The sequence below is a fragment of the Ailuropoda melanoleuca genome, chromosome 10, assembly GCF_002007445.2.
Source record: "Ailuropoda melanoleuca isolate Jingjing chromosome 10, ASM200744v2, whole genome shotgun sequence".
NCBI classification, from domain to species: Eukaryota; Metazoa; Chordata; class Mammalia; order Carnivora; family Ursidae; genus Ailuropoda; species Ailuropoda melanoleuca.
This window is the reverse complement of record NC_048227.1, coordinates 28945038-28967612: the sequence shown is the minus strand read 5'-3', so window position 1 is coordinate 28967612 and position 22575 is coordinate 28945038. Positions and strand designations below refer to the sequence as shown.

The following is a 22575-nucleotide window of genomic DNA, read 5'->3' as shown; positions in this document are numbered from 1 at the left end:
AGGTGGCTACCGCTTCCCGGCGCCCTGACACGGCGGCTCCCTCCCCCTTCTGTTTAGCTTCCGATATCTGTGCGCGGTTTCACGGCTCCCCGCTTCGTACCTCGATACTCAGCGCTGGAGATGTTCATTTGTAGAGATCCAGATGTATCTTCCTGCGTCTCAGGCTGATTCCGTGGATATTCCTGCTGGTCTGGTACCTATCCAGCTCAACTCAGGGGACCGGCTGAAAAAGGTGTCCCCTACTCCTCCGCCATCTTAACCTCCCCCCCCCCGCCATCTTAACCTCCCCCCCGAGCAGATGCTTTCTGATAACCTTGTTAGTAGAATCACCCTCTACTTAGTCAAATGGAAAATGAAAATTGAGAAGTAAAGGAAGCTCCAAACGTCGAGGTAATTGTGTCTTCTTTTGTTTATTGATGCATTCTCTTCACTTACATCATGCCTGACCGTCAGTGAATTCCTGCTGAATGAACGAGAATGAATTGAGAGCTTTTGGTGGCAACACTCCAGCCCCCATTGGGAGGGAGGAGGGGATTGGCGGGTGCTGTGGTTAACCCAGTGCTGTGTTCAGTGGAGGTTAAATCCAGGTGCGTGGCTGTATTCACGCCCTGCTTTGTGCTGTAGGGAATTGAGGGCAAGTGATGCTCTGCATGTGAGCAGTCAGTTTTCAAAGAATTGGAAGGTGGCAATAAAGTAGTCGAATCTAGAATTGAACTTTTCTTGGATTCTGAAGTCAAGTCAGGATCTGAGAAGGAAGCCTCAGCCTTCCCGCAATCCAGCCATTGTGGTGGCGCTGCACTTGGGAGGGAACGTGGACCTCTGTGTGGTGGGAGCCTGAGCAAGCCAGGCTCGACGGGGCTTGTCCTACTGAGATGGCCTAAGGTGACCTTGTTCGTGGGTCACTGAGTCTTTGGAGCCACATTTCAAACCCAAGTTTGGAATCGGTGACAGGCCATCTGATGCCCCAAAGATCTGCTCAAAGCTGTACCACTGTTGCTACTGATGATGGCCTTGTCCTCTTTCTTAAAAGTTAAAGGGTATTAATCAAGAGACCAAATGGAATGTAGTTGCCAGGGGCTGGCAGAGTGTGTGGCAGAGGTGGGAATGGGGAGTTATTGTTGAACGGGTACAGTTTCCACCATTGAAGAAAGTTCTGGAAGTAGCTGCACAACAGTGTGAATATACTTAAGGCCACTGAACTGCACACTTAAAAATGATAAAGCCAATCAATCTTACACGTATTTTATTAAAAAAAATAGATGAAGAAAAGGTGCAGAGAGATAGTGGCAAGAAGGCAACTTTGTTACTCTTAGTTTATCTTTTTCCTGCCCCCTGCACTGGGCAGCCTCTGGCTTTATGGTGTTTGTCTTCGGTGCCCGTATTATGGATCCTGGTCAGTGGGGGATGCCTCCTAGGTGGGTGCAGTGGTGAATATGGCTCTGTCTTCTCTCCTTCTGTAACTTACTCCTTTTGTTAACTATTTTTTAGTTTTAATGTACTTACAGTAAAAGTCACTTTATAAACATGTGTAGTTAAGAGTTTTAAGACCTGCACGGATGAATGTAACCCCACTACCACAGTCAGAACGAAGAATAGTTTCATCTCCTCCAGAAACAGTCGCCTGCCTCCTCTTTGCGGTCAGACTCTGCCCCAACGCCTAATGATTGTCTCCTGACGATCGTTTCCTATCCCTGTAGTTTGGCCTTTCCTCGAACGCCATATACATGAAATCCTAGTATGTGTAGCCTTTTGAAACTGGCTTCTTTCATTTAGCAAATGTTTTTTTTTTTTTTAATGATTTTTTTATCATATTATGTTAATCACCATACAGTACATCCCCGGATTCCGATGTAAAGTTCGATGCTTCATTAGTTGCGTATAACATCCAGTGCACCATGCAATACGTGCCCTCCTTACTACCCATCACCAGTCTATCTCATTCCCCCACCCCCCTCCCCTCTGAAGTCTTCAGTTTGTTTCTCATAGTCCATAGTCTCTCATGTTTCATTCCCCCTTCTGATTACCCCCCTTTTCTTTATCCCTTTCTTCCCCTACCGATCATCCTAGTTCTTATGTTCCATAGATGAGAGAAATCATACATTTAGCAAATGTTTTTGAGCTTCACGTTGTTTGGCATCAATAGGGCATTGCTTTGGTATTGATAAGTAGCATTCCTTCATAGGAATGTGCCCTGGGTTTTTCAACCCTTTACCCACTGAAGGACATTTGTTCCCAGTTTTGGAGGATCATGACTACTGTTACAGATGTTCATGTAGAAATTTTGTATGAACAATACATTTTCATTTTTCTAGGAAAAACCCGCAGAAGTGAGTGCTGGGTCATTTGACAGATGTTTGTTCAACCCGATGAAAAGCTGCTGTACTTCTCCCCAGAGTCACTGAGCATTTCTGCATCCCACCAGCAATGTCAGAGAGTTTCAGTTGCGACACATTCTCCCCAGCACTTGATACCATCATTAGAAAGTTTCTTAGGTATTTTAATAAGTTTCTAGTGCTATCTCACTGGATTTGATTTGTAGTTCCTTAATGATGAATGATGTTCACCATTTTTTCCTGTGCTTGTTTACTGTCTGTATATCATCTTGGATGAAACGTCTGTTGAGCTAGGTTTCCCCCTCCCCTTGTATTATCAGGTAGTGGTATTTCCTTGAGTTTGGAGAGTGCTTTATGTATTTTAGATACAAGTCTTCTGTTGTCTGTGTGATTTATAAGTATTTTCTCCCAGTCTGCAGCTTGTCTTATGCTCGTGACAGTGTTTCTTGCAGAGCAAATATGGTTTAACATTTTTTCTTTCTATTACAAATTGTGCTTTCAGTGTTCAATCTAAGAACCGTGTGCCTAACCCAGCGTAGGCATGCAGATTTTCTCAAATGTTTCAGAGTTGTGTGTTTTGCGTTTATCTGTCATACAGTTTGGGTTAAGAGCTGTATAAAGTGTGAGGTATTAGTTGAAGTTGACTTTTCTGCTTATGGAGGTGCAGCTCTTCTGAAACCAGGTGTTGAAAAGACCATCCTTTTTCCGGAGTTGCCTTTGTACTGTAGTCAGAAATTACCTGGCCAGGGACGCGTGGCTGGCTCAGTCAGTGGAGCATGCGACTCTTGGTTCTTGGGGTTAGAAGTTTGAGTCCCATGTTGGGTGTGGAGATTACTTAACATCTTAAAAAAAAAGTTACTTGGCCAGGTTTGTGAGTTTATTCCTGGACTCTTGGTTCTGTCCTGCTGGTCTGTCATTTCGCAGTACCCCATTCCTTGACTGCTGTACCTTTATAGAAAGTCTTAAAATTGGGTGGTACAAGTCCTCCAAAATTGTGCTCCTGCTTCAGAATGATTTTGATTATTGTAGTTTCTTTGTCTTTCCATTTAAATTTTAGAATCAGCTAGTGCGTATCTGTGGAAAAAAATCTGGAATTTTGATTGGGCTTGCATGAAATCTTTGGATCAGGGTAATTGACATCTGCACTATTTTGAGTCTGCCAATCCATGAACCTGATAATTCTTGCATATGTAGTTATGTTTTGATTTCTTTCATCAGTGTTTTACAGTTTTCAGCATACATATCCTGCACTTTTTTAAAAATTGGATTTACACCTATGCATTTCACCTTCTGGAGCTATGATGAATGACTCCTATGATTTTGCTTTTTAATTGTTCATTGCTAATGTGTAGAAATACTGTTTTTGCATCTGACCTTTAAAAACTCATTCTTGGAGATTTTCGTAGATTCTTGGAATTTTGTGTGTAGAAAATCCTGTCACCTGCTAGCAGGGGCCAGTTAGTTCTTCCTTTCCAGTGTGGATGCCCTCTTTTTGGCCTTAGTGCACTGGATAGAGCCTCTAGTGCTGTGCTCAGTGGGAGTGTTGAGAGCAACTTCCTTGACTTGTTTTTCAACTTCTGGGAAACCATTCAGTCTTTCATCACTAAGTGTGATGCTAGATGGCGGTGTTCTCTCTTCCCCCACCCCACCGTGTTAGATCTAATCTTACTCTTTTATTTTTTGAAAATTTAAAAAAGATTTTATTTGTTTGTCAGAGTGTGAGCACACAAGCAGGGGGAGCAGCAGGCAGAGGGAGAAGCAGGCTTCCCACTGAGCAAGGACCCTGATGTGGGACTTGATTCCAGGACCCTGGGATCATGACCTGAGCTGAAGGCAGACACTTAACCCACTGAGCCACCCAAGAGTCCTGATCTAACCTTACTCTTAATGTTGTTTTTCTTTCTGCCCCTAGTTCACTGGTAAGGTATATTGATGGAAAACTTGAAAATGTCTCCTAATTCCATCATTCATAAATGAACACTGTTAATATTGTGGTTTATATATTCCTACTGTAAATCCATAGGAAACTGTACCTAAGGGGCTATAGTAGGTCAGCGACCTTTGTACTCTGCTGCTTTCACATAATGGTATGTTATAAATATTCCTCCATGTGCAACATACATAATCCCCACAGGTGTGACAGCTCCATAGTATCTTGTAGGAGGACACACCATAGTTTATCCACTCCCCTTCCATCTGACATTTAATTTGTAACCAGTTCCTTTTGGATACATTCACAACATCCTCATGTCTGTGTTCTGAGACTTCTCCTCCTCATTTACGGATTTTGGCTTCCTGGAAGGGGAGTTGGTGGGTCAGAAGGTGTCCTGTTCTTGAGGCTGTCAATTCCTATTTCCTAAAGCTTAGGTCTGACCAACCACTTCCACTCGGGAGATGTGTGGTGATGGGTGGCAGAGGATTGCACTGTGTGACTCTTGGGAAGGCATTCCCTTCTGAACAAAGCTAGCTGGTCAGGAGAGTCCTGTTCACATTTGCCCAGGAGTCTAACCAGCCAAGGGAATCTGCAGACCCATGCTCATCAGCCCTTCTTTTTCAGTGGGGTCTTTCAGCGCTTTTAAGTTTTTGACTTCGTACCTGTGCTTAATTAATTCCCTAGATGTATATGGAACAACGTGAGACCTTGGAGTTAAGGGACATGGGTTTAATCTTAGGTTTGACTCCCTGGGCCACCACTTTGCCATCTGCAAAATGGGCACAGTGAAACCAGCCTCCTGAGCTACTGCTGACCACGTGTGTGACAGAGTCAAAGAACAAGGACTTGGAGATGTTTACGTGTGAATTGTGACCCTGCCTTGGACTCTCTGTGTGATTTTTACTTATCTATCTGTCTGTCTGTCTGTCTATCTGTTTTGGGCTGCTCAACCTCTCACAGACTGTTTCTTCGCCTGTGAAGTGAAAGGTGATAAAATTTGGGGATAATAGCAACCCTTCCTGCAGGGCTACGGTGCAGACCTCACAAGAGCCTGTGTGCAGTGTCTCCGACCTGGGATCCCCCACGCAGAGGGAGACCCTGATGTGTCGTGGGTAGAAGAGGGGCTTGCCTCTTAAATGCATAGGCATCTTTTGAGTGAGGCACAGCTTTTACCTGTGGGAGGTCTTGGCCCTGAGCTGCTTTTCCCTTAGCTACCATGGAAGAATTTCAAGGAAAACCTGAAGATGCCCAGTGCCCGCCTCTGCCACAGTCCACGCGGGCCACATTTTTCAAACAGAAACTTGGTTCTTTGCCACTAAAATTTGTCTCCCAGTCTTAGGGGGCTGTGTCCAATCTGAAAAAGCAGCATTTCACAGACTGTAGGGTAGCCAGTGTGCATGAATACATGGAAGGCTCTGAGAAGCTCTGGGGAGGTGGGGGCCGTTGGAGAACGAAGGTGTTCAGTGCATCTCTCCCTGACTGTGTCTACTTGTAATGCACATTGTCCTCTTCCCATGGCCTGTTGTCACCCCTTCGAATGCAGTTTAGGAAATGCACTTTAAAATACCTTGTTCTGTGTACCTTTATTTTAAAGCAAAGATTGTCTGCCCCAGATATTGGTCACTGTGCACTAGCCTCATGGTTTGGGCCACGCCTGTGTCCCACCTGCATTATTCTCTCTTCAGTGTTCTTGCAGTCCATTTTTGAAAACCTTTGAACTTCCTTTCAAAAGATTCTTTATATCACAGCAATATATGGAAAATCAGTTTCTAAAAAATCTATTAGAAGAATATCTCCGTGTTGGAAAAAAAAATAAAAAGATTGGTAAACCTCTAAAATGATCTTGGAATGTACCACATTTGGAAGATTCTGTTTAAGTTCCTTTTCTTTGTGTGATTCTTCTTTGATGGAACTGTGAGGAAAGTTAGGTCCCACTGCTTTTGAGAGTGGCGAGAACTGCGTAAGTACTCAAGGGCGAGGGGGGAAGGGGGCTTTCTGCAAGTTTGTCTCTGTGAGGTTGGTTTCCCGCTGCAGTTGCTTGGGCCATGACAGACGGGGTCTGCCTGACAGACCCCTACCCCCACACTCCCTTGTTGTGTGGTTTTCTCATCATTGACCTTGTGATGGCTGAGGGTACCCCCCAGCTACACCTCCTCATTTGAGGCACATGGGTGAGTTCTAGCTGAAAGACCAGATGCTTGGAGAGGTGCTAGTGTTGACAGGTGGATCACTGACAGGTCCCAAATGGGGTGAAGCCCCAGCTGCACCTGGAGCCGCAGTGACTATGCTCAGGACTCAGGACTTCCCAGTGGCCCATGTTACTGGAAGGCCTGAGCCGGGGCGGTTCTTAGCAACAGTAGCATCCCTGCCCCCAACTTTTCTAGGTGGTTTTGTAGATGGCCTGTCGGGGTTTGATATTAAACCAACTCTGTTGGTTACAGAAACAATTAGATGTGGTAGGGTGACCTTCAGTTGAGCACGGTTGTCCTAAAACCAAAGAAAGGGAAATTCCTATGAACTGGAGAAAAGGGAGAGGCTCTAAGTTCTTAACGGACAGGGTGGCAAACACCTGTGCGTCCTCGATCAGCGCTGTCCTCCTCACAGGTGTGGTACGCGTGTGTTGCCAGTGTCGATGGGGTGGAGGTGCCTCCCCCCATTCAGCTGATGGGGTGGCCTGCTCCACAGCAACTTCAACTTTTCTCCTTAGCATTTTCTCTAAATTTTCTTAGTAAATTCTTAAAGTCTTTAAAAAAAAACTTAAGAGACCTAGGTGGTGAAAGTGTTTTTGGTCTGCAAACATAACTCTGCTGTAGAAGTTTAGGGAACATAGCTGAGCAACCAAAAGAGAAAAAGGCTAAAAGTAGAAGCCCTATGACCTCATCACTCAGAGGAGATACTGTTGGGATCAGGGCCGTGTGGTGTGCACACTCCCTCGTGTGCATGCACACACACGGGGGTGGGGGTGTAGCAAAGAGGCGAGGCACCGTGGCTCTACAGACACACTACCTGTGAGCCGATGCACCCAGAGCCCTGCTCAGGCTTTGGTCTTCCAAAGCTCACCTGGCCCCTTACCTGTTGAGGCTGACGGGTACCCGGTGGTGGGACTGAAGGCGCTTGGGTGGTGGGGGAGGAAATGAGCTAGTCTGCACCACCCTTCCTATATTTTTCACATGCTCAGAGGGCCTCGGAGCCTTTTTACAGTCAGGATTCATTTAGTTAACTAATCCATTCTGTTGTCTGATGAGGTGTCAAATAAAAAGGGATTTTTAATTCGCTAATCATAATAGACCTGTGTAATAAGAATGATGGATTCTCTGTGGCCCTTCTAGCTACAAATTGAAGTCCTGTCAGCTGGTTGCAAATTAGTTGTCTGGAGGCTGGGAATTATTTTCTTGGCCTGGTAATACGCTTTTTTTTTTTTAAAGTTTATTTTTATTAACAATCTCTGTACCCAGTGTGGGGCTTGAACTCATGACCCCGAGATCAGGAGTTGCATGCTTTTCCCACTGAGCCAGCCAGGTGCCCCGGTAATGTGTTAAGTTTAAAAAAAATTTGTGGTGGGGCAGGAGCTCCCTGGTTTTCATAGCCTCCTGCCCCTGACTCCCTCTTAGTCCTGGATGGCTCTACTCCTTGGCCTAGCCTGTGTGACTGTAGTGGCCATTGAATTCCATATTCCATCTAAGGAGACACACTGTGGGAGAGGATGGTTGGGAGCCTCAGTGAAAGTAGTGGGTTGGACGGAACTGCATGTACACGCGTTGTGCCCATATCGGATTCCTGATTTTCCTGTTGCTCCATAGATGTGTAAGCTGTAACCACTGGGCAGACTGGGCCAAGGGCATAGAATCTCTTGCTATGATCCTTGCAACTTGATGTGAGTCTCTAATTATTTAAAAAAAAATTGAACAAAAAGGGCCTCATTTGGGTCTTTGAGTTTCATTCATAAACAGTTCCAGTGACCTGAAAGCATTAACTTTCCACAAAAGGCAAACAAGTTCATTGGTACGAAATTGGGATGAATTTATGGCTCCCAGAGGTGCTCATCCAAGGGGCTTGATGTACTCTGTACTTTCTCATCATCTTGATGGAGATCAGTTTATGTCAAAAACCTTGCTTTCAATCAGTTACATCTAATTTTGAGATAGAATCTTTAAGACACTATTAAAAGATCCAAACCAGAAGAAAAGCCGCCACTGGAAACCTGTCCGTGCCGGCTGCAGAGGAACAGGGAAGCCGAGGGCTGGCCTGCGTGCTGGGAGCAAATGAGAGCCCGCGCCATAGATGTCGGCACGGTGCACCTGTCTGTCTGCCTAAATGAGCCTGCGTGTTCCGCCTTGTGGAAGATGTTCTGCCATGAACCCTTGTTAAATGAGGCCATAGAGAGATGCAGATAAATTGCTTTCCCTCGTTTTCAGGTCCTATGTGACTTGAATTCACACGTGGAGATGGGGAGTAGGTTGGGATGAGTGACTAGACTCTGCCGAGGGAATCCAAGGAAACAAGCTGTACCATCCACATGTATTGGGGAGCGTTTCCCTCCCCCAGACCTTTCCAGAACTTGTTAAGTCCTTAGCTTCAGACGTTTGCTATTCACATCACAGACGGAGGAAGTTGCAGACACCGTTACAAACACCTGTGAGGGGCTGTCTAGGAGGAGGGAGGCGGGTGATGAAGGGACCCCTCTGTGGTTCACGCTCTAGAGCTTCCGAGATGAGTGTAGCATTCTCAAATGATACCTAAGTGTACGGTAGAGTCTGTAGTTGGTGATGCTCTTTCTGCCAAAAGTACAGAAGAGCAAAATAGCAAACACAGGGCTGAGGTGTAGTCAGATACACGGAAAACAGTACTGACCATGGGCAGTCGGAAGTTTTATACCCGGGTAAGTGTGTGACACACATTTGTACCAAGGAGTGGCATTTGCATCCATAAATAGATGGTGTTAGAAACTGCCCGTGTGGTGAATTGTTAAAGGAAACAACCCAGCTGCGGAAAAATTTATAATACCTAGTTTTATAAAGTAACCTATATTTGAGTGTATCGGGTTTGTAGTGACTGTAAGAGCGTGGAGGAAGGCTAGACACGTATATACTGGGTTTTCAGCATTGGTTACCATGGGGGGGGCGGTGAGTGGAGCAGTGAACAAAGGAAAAAAAGACTTCAAACACAAAAATGAAAAGAGTGTGAAAAATGTTTCATTCAGGGAAAATAGATTTACTGTGTGTGTGTGTGTGTGTGTGTGTGCGCACACATGCCTGGAGAGAGGTATGATAGCATAGCTATAAAAATGTCACTGGGGTTGATTTCAAGGTGTTGGGCTTTCAGCTGACTTTTACATTCCTGCTTAAATGTCCTCCGATTATTTTGTGACGAGCTTTTAAATTTTTATATTTATAAAAGAAACCCAGTCGTAAAGCAGTTTTCATATTGAGGAAATGTTCTTTCATATTTAAAAGCACTCAGGCTCAAGATGTTTGGGTGGGAGGAGTAGAATCAAAAAATGTGGAAGAGGCAACTCTCCCTGGGGTGCTGATGAGAAACCAAGTTCGAATCCCACTGGAGACCCAGAAAAGCTCTTCTGGGCCTTGGGGACAGAGTGACCTGTGTTTGTGTCTTGGCAGTGTGCCCTTCTTATGACCTTGACCTTGGCCACGTGACTTTAGTCACAGACCTTATCTGTGCCCAATTCTTCTTCTAAATTGAGAGTACTATTGGGTCACAGACAGGCATTTAAACATTTGCTAATGAATAAAGAATGACGGATGCATGCTTGATTCAGTGAAGTCAGGTAGGTCAAGTCTCAGCTGTGTGATTCTCAATAACTGATCTTTGTGTTCTTTTCCTCACACCTGTGGAGTGAATTTGGTAGAGTAGGGTTTTGATGGAGCCTGGTGGTAGAGTCTTGGGTGGAGGTGGGTGTGGACTAAGCTGCTGCTTCTCTTTATGACTCAGTTTCTTCATCTGTAAAGTAGGTGTTGTGATGACACACCAGAAGGATTAAACAAGATGATAAAGACCTCGTTTGATGCCCGGCAAATACTAAATGTTCAATGCATGTAACCATTAATAAAAAATTAGTATTCCCCAGGTTGAATAGTTGGTTCCTAGAACGTGCTTCCATAAACGGAGAGAATATTACCAAGTGCCTGACACCGAATAGGCACCTAACAGCTTGACAGATTCAGATAATCCGAGCACAACCCGTCTGCATCCTGACTTGGTGGGAACTGGAACCAGTTAGCACTTACCTTCATTAAGAAGGAGTGGTTGTTACAGGCACTCTGGAATGTGCCCTTGCTAGTGTAGTCTTCTTCAGTGAGGATCTCTAAAACAAAAAATGTATTAATAAGATGACCCCCATGTGTTTTTATTTACACAGATTGCTCACCGACTTAAGTCTAAATTGCCAGTTTTTAAAAATGTATTTTTTAAAAATATTCTTGTACCTGCAGAGAAAACGAGGTGCTCAAAGTCCAACTGAAGAAATACGTAGGAGCTGTCCAGATGCTGAAAAGAGAAGGCCAAACAGCTGAAGGTGAGGGGGAGACTGAGCCTGGATGGGGAGGGGGCCAAGCTTTTTAATCCTTATAGCCCCTGTGCCTGTCACACAGGAGCCACTCAACATGGGATGAGTGCACATGCAGATGAATTAGAGAATTAGTTCTGGTCAGGATTCTGGAAAACAAATTGGATGTAACATCCTGTTGTGTGTTCTTTCTACATGCATAACTAATGTCCTAAGACTGACTTTGTGGATCACTAGTAACAGTTGTATTGATTTATGTACTTTGGGAGTTCTGTGTCTGAGGTCTTGAGATGCTTGCCAGGTAGGGAACCTTGCAGTATGATTAAGTCCCATCAGGCTGGTGGTGAACGCAACAGAACCCCAAAGTAGTGGACAACCAGAGCTTTGGAATTAGGCTGACCTGGTTCCAATCCCAGTTCTTGGTAAGTTCCTTCATCTCTCTGTACCTCAGTTTCCCCATCTGTAAAATGGGGTTAGTCGACAGTCCCTATCTCATGAACTAATCCATGTAGATTCCGTAGCATAATGCCTACAATAGGGTAAGTACTGAGTAAATTTTAGCTGTTGATACTAGTCGGAAATACAAAGAGATAGAAAGATGATCACTTGATCAAGATTGCACTGAAGGAGGTGATACCATATGCTTCTTTTTCTCTGCATTTTGGCTACAGTTTAACTGTCTTGAATCAACTAAAACATGTCTCCGTTCAGCTGGAAGAAAGGGTATTTCACTTTGGCTGAAATGTCTTGCAGCCTTCAGCCCATTTACCATTAAGAGATTTCCTTAAACACAAATGAACTCTGGGGGTGTCAACATTGTAACAAAGGGGTGGACCCTCTAGGCTCGCAGGTCTTGGGATTCGGTCAGACCTGCATTTGAGTCCAGGCTTACCCAGTATAATTTGAGGTGTTGGAGTTATCTTGCCATCTGTAAGTGGAATCATCCCACCAATGGTAGTCATGAGGATTTACTGAAACAATGTGAAGTTTCCAGTATGGCACCTGGCCTATAATTGGTGTTCAGTAAATGGTGGTTATGTTTCTGTGTAATAGAGGGAGACAGGATTGGAATCTGGATGTGGTTTGCATAGTAATCACAGAAAGGCTTAAATTGTGTTTAAAGCTTTTGTGTTAATTATGGTCTCTGACTGATTGGCTTCAACACATGTGTGATTATTATTGATATTTTTTTTTATCACCTGCCTTGCTTCTTTCATAATTGGCCTGGTCTGTAACTGTTACCAGTCTAGGGGTTATCACTGAAGAATTAATCATGTCTTCCTCTGTGGGCTCATCAATTTTTCAAAGAGATGTTGCTCTTTATGGCCCTGAATCCATTTCACCATGTGTTCTGTGGGTGTTGGTCTTTTGACTTTCACTCCCCATCTTTGTCTCCCCAACACCTAGCTTTTGTAGTCGCTCATCCCATCCATGATGTGTTTTGAATGAGTAGTATTTGTCTTTTCCAGGCAGCTTCAAATCTGTTTCCTTTGGACTATGTCACCCAGTGAAGAGTAGGTATTTTTCCTCTCTTTTAATTTTTTGATTTTTCCTTTATTTTAGAAAGGTATTATTGGAGGCTTAGGAGAGCTTAAGGGGCTCATACGTGTATCTAGGGTGGAAATGAACTCAGTCATTTTCCTCTGAATCCCTGGTTCTTTGCCTTACAAAGTTCTTAGAGTCTGCAGAGGGCATTACCTGGGGAACTTACTAAATATGCCTGTTCTCAGGGAGGAAGAGCTCTGCTCTTGTCAGCAGTGGTTTCCGTGGATCTAGGATGGGCCCCATGGTTGCACATCTAGATATGGGACTCTAATGCACGTGACACACGGATGGCACCCCACCACCTTTTGAGAAATCTGTACTCTGCCTGCTCCTAACTAGGGTTCTGTGCAGTAAGAATATCACACCTAGGAAAAAAGAAGCACTGTTGGGCTTGTGTTTGATCGAAACACCTCAGTACTATAAAATACATTTCGGGTATGAGCTTTATTGGAGTCCTTCCCCCGGCACGTGGGTCCATGGAACCCACAACGTACAGAATAGCTTTCTGCGGGAGCTGAAGTTGCCTGTCCTGAGACTCAGCCTGGATGTTCTGAGCAAAGCTGGGTATGCACCTTCAGGATGGTGAGACCGCCCTGGAATGGATTGGAGCAGAGACCGCGTGGAGGGTCTTGTACTTCTTGTGACACAGTCCTTACTGCCGTTCATCACGGTCAAATTCAAGACCATCTACCTTCTCTGGGGGTCATCTGTTAGTGCAAGGTTTGTCTGAAAGTCCTCGAATGTGGACCTGCTCTGATGGGTGCTCTGATGGGACTTAGCTCTGTAGTTCATGCCGTTCACTCAGAAATGCTCGTGAGCACCTGCTCTGTGCCAGGCACCACGAAGCAGCCTCATGAAAAGGTACTCTGTCAAAGAGCTTTTGCCTGATTTTCAGTGGGTGTCCTCTGTTAGTCAAGCAACTGGGGCTCACTCCTCAGTCCCAGCTAGTTGCTGACTCATGTTCAAATCCTGAGTGTGTGCCCTTGTCAGGCTGTGGTAGCTTGGGGTGTCTTGGCCAGGCTGAGAAGGCTTGGGGTGTCTGGGGAGTTGGAGGAGTAGGGACAGGAGAGGTTGGAGAGGGAGAGAGGCCTTTCCCTCTGTCATTTCCTTGGCTCCTGGTGTTACAGGGGTGGACATAGAGGTGTATACCAGCTTCCCAAATGCTACGTGGGAGTTCAGAATGCATTTTGCACAATATAAGCCTTTTAGTTTGAGGATATAAAGATTCTTTTTATCGTTTGGCAACAAATTCTTTATGCAGGTGTGTGCGCTCATCAGCAGGGAAAAGAGTGAAAAATCATTTGAAGCCCCAGATACCTTCAGGGTTGAATATATTGCTGAGGGTTGTGTTGGGACCCCCACCTTCACTGTTGTGGAAAAATGCCTCCAGGATTAAAATAAAAAAAAAACACATTAAAAATGAACCATTAGAATAGATAGTTTACAACATTTAATTTTGTGGATTTTAGATTGCAGATTCATATTGTCATTTTTTTTTTTTTGGAAGAACAGTGTATTCCTTCTAAGAAAGTTGAGGTTTTGTTTTTTTTTTTTTAAAGATTTTATTTATTCATTAGAGAGTGAGTGAGTGAGCGCATGTACAAGCAGGGGGAGCAGCAGAGAGAGGAGAAGCGGGTTCCCCACGGAGCAGGGAGCCCGGTGTGGGGCTTGATCCTGGAATCTTGACCTGAGCTGAAGGCAGATGCTTAACCGACTGAGCTGCCCAGGTGGCCTGAAAGTTAAGATTTAGTCAGCAAAATATGGAATAGGATTTTGGGTGGCCTCATTAATAGAAGGATTTCCCCCCCCCCCAGTGTGGTCCAGAAGTGTGAGGTTGGGTTATTCACCACTCCAGGTAGTTGGCCTTGCTGAGATCTGCTTGCCCAAAAGCTTGTGCCTTCCCTTGAATATTTGGATCCCTCTCATCCCGGCATGTATTGTCTGCTCCCCCTCCAGCCTTACAGCTGTGGCGTGAGGGCTGCCGCATCCACAGTGAACTGGCTTGACCCTTAAGCTTGTAGTGCGACTCTTAACTGGCTGTTAGATGAGGTCTGGTAAGGAATTCAGACATTTCTCTTCTCCAGCACAGCACACTGTCCTTACTGAGGGGAGAGCAGGGATCACACTCCAGACTCATGTTTCATCTATGGCTTCACCGAAGTTTGAAACCTAATATGTCAAGTTGGCTGCTTGCCTGGAGGAGGCCTTCTGGCAGCTCCCTCAGGGGAGCAGGCAAGCCCATTCAGATACCTGCTAGGTCGTGTCGACAAGACTGGCTCATTCTGTCAAGACTGGACTCATATTAGCCAAGCACGCAGAGAACGATGTGCAGTCAGAAGAGCAGTTCATTCAGTGGTCGTGAGAAGCAGGTGGTGAGTAGACCAGAAGCTCAGATCTGATGCTCAGCCACATCATTACTCTGGGCTTATCAGTTTGGGGAGCTGGAGTCTCCCTTGATGGTGGCCCGTTGACTCCGAGAAGGGGGAACTAGTGAGTGCCTCATCTGTTGAGTGTCCTGATGGGTCCCACAGCGGGTGAGGTAAAGGTCTCGGCCCAGGCAAGCCCTTAGAGATGCTGTCACCCTCTGGCCCTTTACGTGGTCCTTTTTCTTTTTTCCCCCGGCTTGTGGTTTAACAGGGTTCTGTGCTCGTTCTGTCAGATGGTAGTTGATGGTGAGAGAGAGAATGTGCATGTGTGGCTCTTCTGTGAGATATTTAGATATTTTGTACTTGCCTCCTAACCAGTAGTCAGCAGATGCATTTGTTTCAATTTAGAGATGATCATTAATCATCTCTAAATCTTCTTGTTCCCCCCTCTAGTTCCTTGTAAGACTTACACACAGGACTCTCCAGGAAACTCCAGCTTGACCTGTAGCCATAGTCCCCCTGCCTAACACACTGCCGACCATGTGTAGACCCAGGGACGCCCCCTTATTAAGGGTTGTCGGGTCTGTAGAATTTTCACCTAGTGCAGACCGAGAGGGAAGAGTCCATGGGGGTAGGTAGTTGACTTTTTCAACAATTCCACTCAATTGAGAACCTCACCAACCAGTTCTGAGGTGTGGGGAGTGAGGCTGAGTGTATTTGGCTCCTGAAAGTCTCCACGGGGAGACACAGCTGCCGAGAGCTGTGAGGACCGCAGCTGAGGCCTCCTGAGGGGGGGGATCCTGGCAGGGCTGAGTCGGGAGTGTGGTGTGGTGAGCGGGTACCACTTCCATTGCATCAAGCATGCAGAGAAAGAAGGAAGGCTTAGTCTGTCAGGGCCCGTGCATCTTTGTTCAAGGTGCCACTTTATCCTGAGGGTCGGACCCTGTGCGTGGCCCATGAACAAGATGCTCATGGCCACAACAGTGGGGAAACCCGGCGCTCCACATGGTCCTAGCAGCTCACGATGGACGTGGGTGGGTGAGTGACTTCTGTGCAAGGACACCGAGGACTCCCCTGCACAACTGACGTAGGGGCCACGTGACCTTTCTGTGACTCTGTTTCTTCTCTGTACAATGGGAATTGCAGTAGTGACTTCCTCTCCGGGTTGGAGGTGGACTAGTACACGCGAAGCAGTTAGCATCCTATCTGACGTGAGGCACCCAGTACATACTGGCCACTGGTGCTAGCTGTGGTCACTACCCCTACCTCTGTCAGCCCAAGGACGAAAACAGTATGTACTTGATGGGCTGTTGTGAGGTTAAATATTGATTAAATAAGGTAGTGGAGAGAACATGCCCATGTCCGAGTCTGGGATCTAGAAGATGCTGTGATAGACAAAAGGACGGTCCCCCAGTGACATCTGTGTCCTGGTGCTCAGGACCTGTGAATATGCTGCCTTAAGTGGCAGAGGGGACTTGATGTGGGTGAGTTGCAGATTTTGATATGGGGAGATGATCCTGGTCTCTCCAGACAGCCCCAGTAATCATGAGGGTCCTTACCAAAGGGAGGAGGAGGGCCAGGGAGGGAGAAGATGGCACAACAGAGGCTGGAGCAAAGCAGGGCCCCAAGCCAAGGAGTGTGGGTGTCTTCCAGAAACTGGAAAAGACCAGGGATTGGGTTCTCCTCTAGAGCCTCTAGAAGGAGCACAGCCGTGCTGACTGCCTGACTGTAGCCTGTGAGACATTTGGGACTCCTGGCCGCCTGAGCTCTAAGGTGATAAATTTGTGGTGTTCTAAGCCACAAGTTTGTGGTTGTTAGAGCAGCCATAGGGGATGAACACAGGTGGTGAGTTGAACGGAGGTATTAATTTTACCCCTGTTAGGGGCATGGGGACCATCCTCACCAGCGTCTTACCCCTCTTGTGGTGGGAGGTGGAGGTTATGAAGGCAGGGCTTTTAGTCAGAGGTCCCTGGGTGGACAAAATGGGACCTCAGGGAGATCTGTGGCCTTTGAGTGGCAGCACACGTGGGATAGGAAAGCCCACTATCCCTGGCACATGCATGGCATGCTTGTCTGGCCCAGCAAGGGGAGCCCTTGCCCGAGGCACACACTCGCCCCGCCCTGGGGTTGCTGTCACCAGTCCCTGTGGGTGGTTGCTGTCACTGCCTGCTCCAGACACGGGCAGTGAAGCCTCCACACTGTATGGTTGGGGCCCCGCTGTCTGGTGGACCCTCGGTGTTACTCTTCCGGTGTGGTCAGTGGTGGCGTGTGCAGCTGAGGAGGCCGGTTTCTCAGTGTCCCACAGGAGGACGTTCTTACCATGTCTGCAGCTCAGCAGAACCTTGCTCTCCTGGGAATCGGAGCTGGCTCTCGGGACTAAGGGAGAGAGCTGGGCCTGCCAGGGGCACGGTTCTTTGCTGTTGGGCTGGCAAGGCTGGGGCCGGTGTCTCTCTCTTGTGTCTGTGTGAGGCCGTCACTAGAGGGATGAGCTGAGCCGGGTGGCAGACAGGAGCTGAGCTGTTGGAACCCCTGAATGCGGCTGTGATCGACGTGACAGTCTAGCCCTGAGCTTTCTGTTACTAAGAGCAATAATTCCACCAGTCTCCCCTGCCTGTTTTCAAGGTTGAGTTGGGTTTTTGTTCAGATGCTCATGGCAAATTGTTAGCTCTTTACTGGATACGGAGTCCATCCTGTCCTTGTGAGGGGCTCTTATTCATCGGAGTCGGTCTTTTAGATGATACAGTGTCTGGTGTGTCGTGAGGCTTTTGCTCCTGCCCTCCCCCTGTTAGGTACCTTCCCCTGGCCTCCTCTGCCTTGGCCACTGTATCTTATTCTCTAGTGATGGATCTGAGGCGGCATGCACTTGTCGCCGGCTCCGTGAATTAACCCGTCGTGAGTTCAGGGGCAGAGGGAGAAGAGAATGGCCCGTTGCTGGTGGCCGTCCGAGTCATCAGCGGCAAGGCAGGGGTGCAGTGGGAGGAACTTGACAGAGGCAGGAGGCTTGGGAGCACTTAAAAAAAAGCAGAAGTTTAAAAGAAAATAAGTCCTTAACCTCTGTGACGCGTTGTGTCTCTGCACGTGGCCCGCTCCGTGATCCCCTGTTCGGCACTGCATGTGCTTCATGTTCTCACGGGCCTCTGTTTCCCTGGGCTCGCGGGAGAGAGGGCAGGACAGTTGATTCTGTGGAGATGGATGACTGTGGGTGAGGGGATTCCTAGAGCCTGCATGTGTCTCGAGCCTGTGGGGTCTAAACCATCACAGGTTTGGGCCATTTCCACTTTGGTGGCCTCGCATTCCTGCCCCCTTTGTGCACAGAGGCAAAAATATCTTGGTCTGAGGCAGGCATTTTGGGTTGCAAGGAAAGCTAGGTCATGACTCTGTACCTGCTCCTGTCTTGTTGCAGTAGGATAAATGTGGAACCTCATGGAAACACACATCAGATCCCATCGCTCTGCTCTTTAACACCCACTTCAGACCTTCTGACAGTGGCCTCCAATTCTGGCTGTGGTCTGGCTCTTGCCGTGTTCCAGCCCCACCTCCCCCAGCCACCCTGGCCATCAGGCTTTTCCTCGGACGCACCAGACTGGTTCCTCCCTCAGCACCTCTGCAGTTGTCCCTGTGCTGGGATGCTCCTTTCCAGTGTCTACACGGCTGATCGCAGCCTATCAGGCAGGTCTCCACTCAGCAGTCACCCCCTCTCACTGCCTTGTGTCACGTTGTGTCTTCCCACTCATTTTTTTATTATGTTAGTTCATTTTCATCACAGAGCTCATCGGTATTTCAGAGTATCTTGATGGTTTGTCCTCTTGGTTGTTTGCTGTCTCTGCCCCCACGCTGCCCTGTACAAACAAGAGTGAGGACCTTGCCTGCTCTTTTCCCTGCTGTGTTCAAAGTGCCTTGAGCAGCCCTTGACCCGTGGTACGTGCTCCACAAATGTTCATGACATGAATGAAGAGAAATTTCAGAGGAGCTGTTGTAGGACCTGGGCTCATGGCATGAAGGTGACAGAAGACCCATGGCAGCTCCAGAGAGAGCATCGACGGCGAGTTGAAGGGTCTTCATTTCACTGCCACACCAGCCATGTGCTGGACCCCACATAACCCTTCTTCCTCTCGCACCTCGAAGCAGATTCTTCCCAACACGTGTAGTTTTGTTTTTTTGTAACTACAGTTCGCACATGACTTCCCTTCGCCTGTGGTTTCATCATTCACATTTCTTGACTGCAAGAGTTATAAAATCCAATTTTATCTGGCCTAAAAAATTGTTGAGAAGTGCCTGTCTTCAGGGATGTCTTGATCCAGGGGTTCCAACAATAACAGGAGTTCCCCCCATGCATCCTCCTTCCCCCCATTTCTCAAGTCTGTTTCATCCTCTTTTTCTTTCCCTAGTGTTGGCAGTGTGTACTGGTATGTGTTTAATCACCAGTCCTCCGCTGGGAAAAAGGGCATGATTTAGGGTGCTTGCTGATTTTCTGTGGCTGATTGCTGGCTGCCAGCACAGTGTCACTGAGGGCCACGTTGGGAAGAATGCACACGCTGCCCTCCTGTGAGCCGCTCTGCCCCAGCCCTTGCGCCCCACTGGGTGCCCGCTCTCAGGCAGGTGTTCTCACACTGGCAAGGGGCTGCCTAAAGCTCTAGGTTTAATCCTCTCAGCAAACCAGCAGAAGCATGTGCTTCTCTTCACCACCAGTTTCCTTATAAACGGCTCCGCCATCTTTCCCCCACTTAGAGCAGAGCAGTGGTTCTCAATCTTGGCTCCACACTGAATCCCCTGGGAGTTGTAAAAACTCCCATGCTTGGCCCCTGGGAACCACTGCCTTGGAGGATCCTGCTTTCAAATGAATGCAGTTCAAGGTCAGCCAGTGTGCTACAAATGTGCCAGCAGTCTGATTCCTGGCCAGTGGGTGATGTTTCAGATCAATTGAGGCTCTGTCTTCCATCTCTGATGCAGGTTTGGCCTCAGAACCTGTCTCCACAGAGGTTCCACAGATTACGAAGATGGTGGGTGGCTGGGTGGGGGGAGGGGTGCGATGGAAGGTGTCCACCACTGTGGAGTTAATACGGTACTTGTACTGTGCTCACCCCCAGCTTCGCTCAAGGATCCATGGTGGGTGTCAGGCACATCTCCTTTCTTTCTCTAGTCTTCCCCTTCCCCTGCATTCTTGGCTCTTCTCTTTCGTGCCCAGCATGCCCTCCCTCTGGGCGCTGCTCATGACGCTTCATTGCAGTCTGGCCATGTGTCCTCTTCCTGACCATTCCCTGATCTCTGATCTTCGCTCATCCAGTTTCCTCTTCTGGAAGTGCCATTTTCCTTCTCCCTGGTCAGGCCAGATGTTGCATTGATTATAAGAGTCAGCTCTTCTCCTGTCACCGTAGAAATCTAATCCTACTGACCCTTGAATTTGCTAAACTCCTGTTGCACTTAAAAGCAACAGCCAATCTCTGGCATTTGATTGCTCACTCTCATGAGTTTGTAATCCTGTCTTTTGGGTGTGAAGTCTGTCTGACCACACAGAGGATTGTCTGAGACTTACAGACTTAACACTTGTGTTTGTGTGTGTTGTCCAAGTGCACGACAGGTATGTGATAAAACTTGTTGCCAGACTCTATCCAAATAATCTTAGGAGTGATTTCAACGTAGTAGACCAGTTGGTATAGATGGGAACAGCATCAGCTGAGGAAGAAGAAAAGTTAGGGGAAGTGATTTTACTTAAAGAGGAAGAGAAGAATTATTGTTCTCCCTTCTTCCAGGAGTGACCCACACCACTCTGCCCATGGCCCATGGGTGGTCCCACCTAGGTGAAAAGGGGTCTGGGGACTGTCATCTCTGTCTGGGTTGCTGCTTCCCTACAAGGGAAAGGGAGTAGGGGCTTGTGCCAGTCATGCTGGGTACTCATTTGATGCATGTGGTGTCTGTCTTTGAAGCCAGTTGTGTGGGTCCTTAGGAAGAGATCTCCTACCCAATATGCTTATTTTGGGGCTTACACCCTTGAGAGTCTTAGAAGTAATCCTTGGTAACTTGCAAAGGTCTGCAGTAGAAAGTGTCCAGGGGTGCCTGCATGGCTCAGTTGGTTAAGTGTCTGCCTTCAGCTTAGGTCATAATCTCAGGGTCCTGGGATCAAGCCTTGCATTGGGTTCCCTGCTCAGTGGGGGTCATGCTTCTCCCTCTCCCTCTGTGCCTCCCCTTGCTCACATGCTCTCTTTCTCTCTCAAAGAAATAAAATCTAAAAAAAAAAAAAAAAAAAAAGGTCCAAGAATGTGGCAAAGACATGTCTGTAAGAAATATTGATTGCTTTGTCAGTTATTAATTGGGATGAAGAAACCATGTTGTACCTACCCATTGTTGAAAGATGTTTCTGATGTCCCCTGCACATCTTGGCTGGTTGATGGTAAGAAAAGATGCCCTTGGATTCACTCAACAGATGTTAATTGAATACTGACCATGAGCCAGGCATAGTTCTGGGATACTTCAGGGAATGATGGGTACAAGCTCTACCCCTGAGCTGACTGCTTCGTGGGGGAGACAGTAAGAAGGTAGACAAGTGGGTCATTATAAATAATTCTCTAGGAATCACCTAGAGAAATCTTCGGTTGACAGAAAAGGTCCCATCCATTGGGTACCTGGGACGGTGCTAGACCCTGTGCCAGGTTCTTAGCTACGGAGTCTCTGCAAGGTCGGTGCTGTTGTTGGGAGAAACCAAGGCTCTGAGAGATCGATGTGCTCAAGGCCACCGTGTTAAGGTTCTCCAGAGAAGCTACTGCAGTATACTTGTGTGAGCACACGTGTGTGTACATACACACATACATACAAACGTGCATATGTGGAGATGCGTGTCTGTGTACAGGTCTGTGCACACGGACCTGCCGACATCTCTGCCTGTCTAGACTGGATTGGTTTATTTTAAGGAATTGGCTCATGCTGTTGTAGAATCTAGGAATTCAAAAATTCGCAGGAAAGGCTGGCAGGCTGGAGACCCAGTGAGCAGTTGATGTTGCAGTCCTGAGTCTGAGGCCATCTGGAATCAGGATTCCTTCCGGGGAGCTCAGTGTTATAAGGTCTTCAGTTTAAGGCCCACTCCCCTTCCATTGATTGACTCACCACTTTATGGAGGGGAATTTGCCTCACTCAAAGCCTACTGTTCAAATGTTAATCTCCTCTAAAAAAAATACCTTCATAGTGGCAGTTAGACTAGCGTTTGACCAGGTACCTGGGTGCCATGGCCTGGGCACATGGACACGTGAAATGAATCATGACAGTCCTCTGCCTAGAAAGAGGCCAGGCCAGGGTTCCAGCCAGGTCTAGGCTGAGTGCGCGCTTTCCCGGCAGCCCTCCACCTCTGTTCTCCTGGCGGTGTCCTGGGTGGTAGGATCTGTTGCATCGTCCTGGGCCTCAAAGGTGGTGGTGTGTAGCCTCTGACCAGGAACTGCCTGCCTGTGTGGGGCAGTCTGGGGCCGAGTGGCATCTGCCCCTTCACTTTATCCAGGGAAAGCTCTGCTCCCTTCCTCTCTTCTCCCCGGAAGACTGAAACCTGATCGTGTGCCCCCAGGCACATGGGGAGCCAGCTGAGAGCAGGAGGGCCTCGGAACTGGGCATCAGACTCCGGGAGAAGCCACTTCTCACTAGCGGTGGAGACCACGCCTGCTACTGGCATTTCTTTTCTTCTTCCATGAAGGCTCCTCCCTCCCTAGTGCAAGGCGAGGAGGCGCATGGAGGGAGGCCCCGCTAGAACACAGGGGTGAAGGCCAGGCTTAGGTTTTCCAGGTGTTGAGATCTGGGTTGAACCTCTGCGCTTTGACTGGTTCCAGATTCTTGGAGTAAGTTTTTTTTTTTTTTTTTTTTAATGACGAGTTTAACGTTTTTTTTTTCTTTTTTTTT

General features: G+C 47.4%; 1 protein-coding gene across 7 annotated transcripts in view; it reads left to right on the top strand.

Annotated features, from left to right (window-relative positions):
• SNX29 (sorting nexin 29) overlaps window positions 1-22575 on the top strand; it is a 546533-nt gene that overhangs the window by 190080 nt on the left and 333878 nt on the right. For all 7 annotated transcript variants that reach the window (XR_004628481.1, XM_034670353.1, XM_034670354.1 and 4 more), the window contains one exon: window positions 10716-10798. Coding sequence is in view for 6 of the 7 variants with exons in the window: in XM_034670353.1 (XP_034526244.1) it covers window positions 10716-10798 (83 nt within the window). In the remaining variant the exon portion in view is untranslated. The remainder of the gene's footprint in view (window positions 1-10715; window positions 10799-22575) is intronic.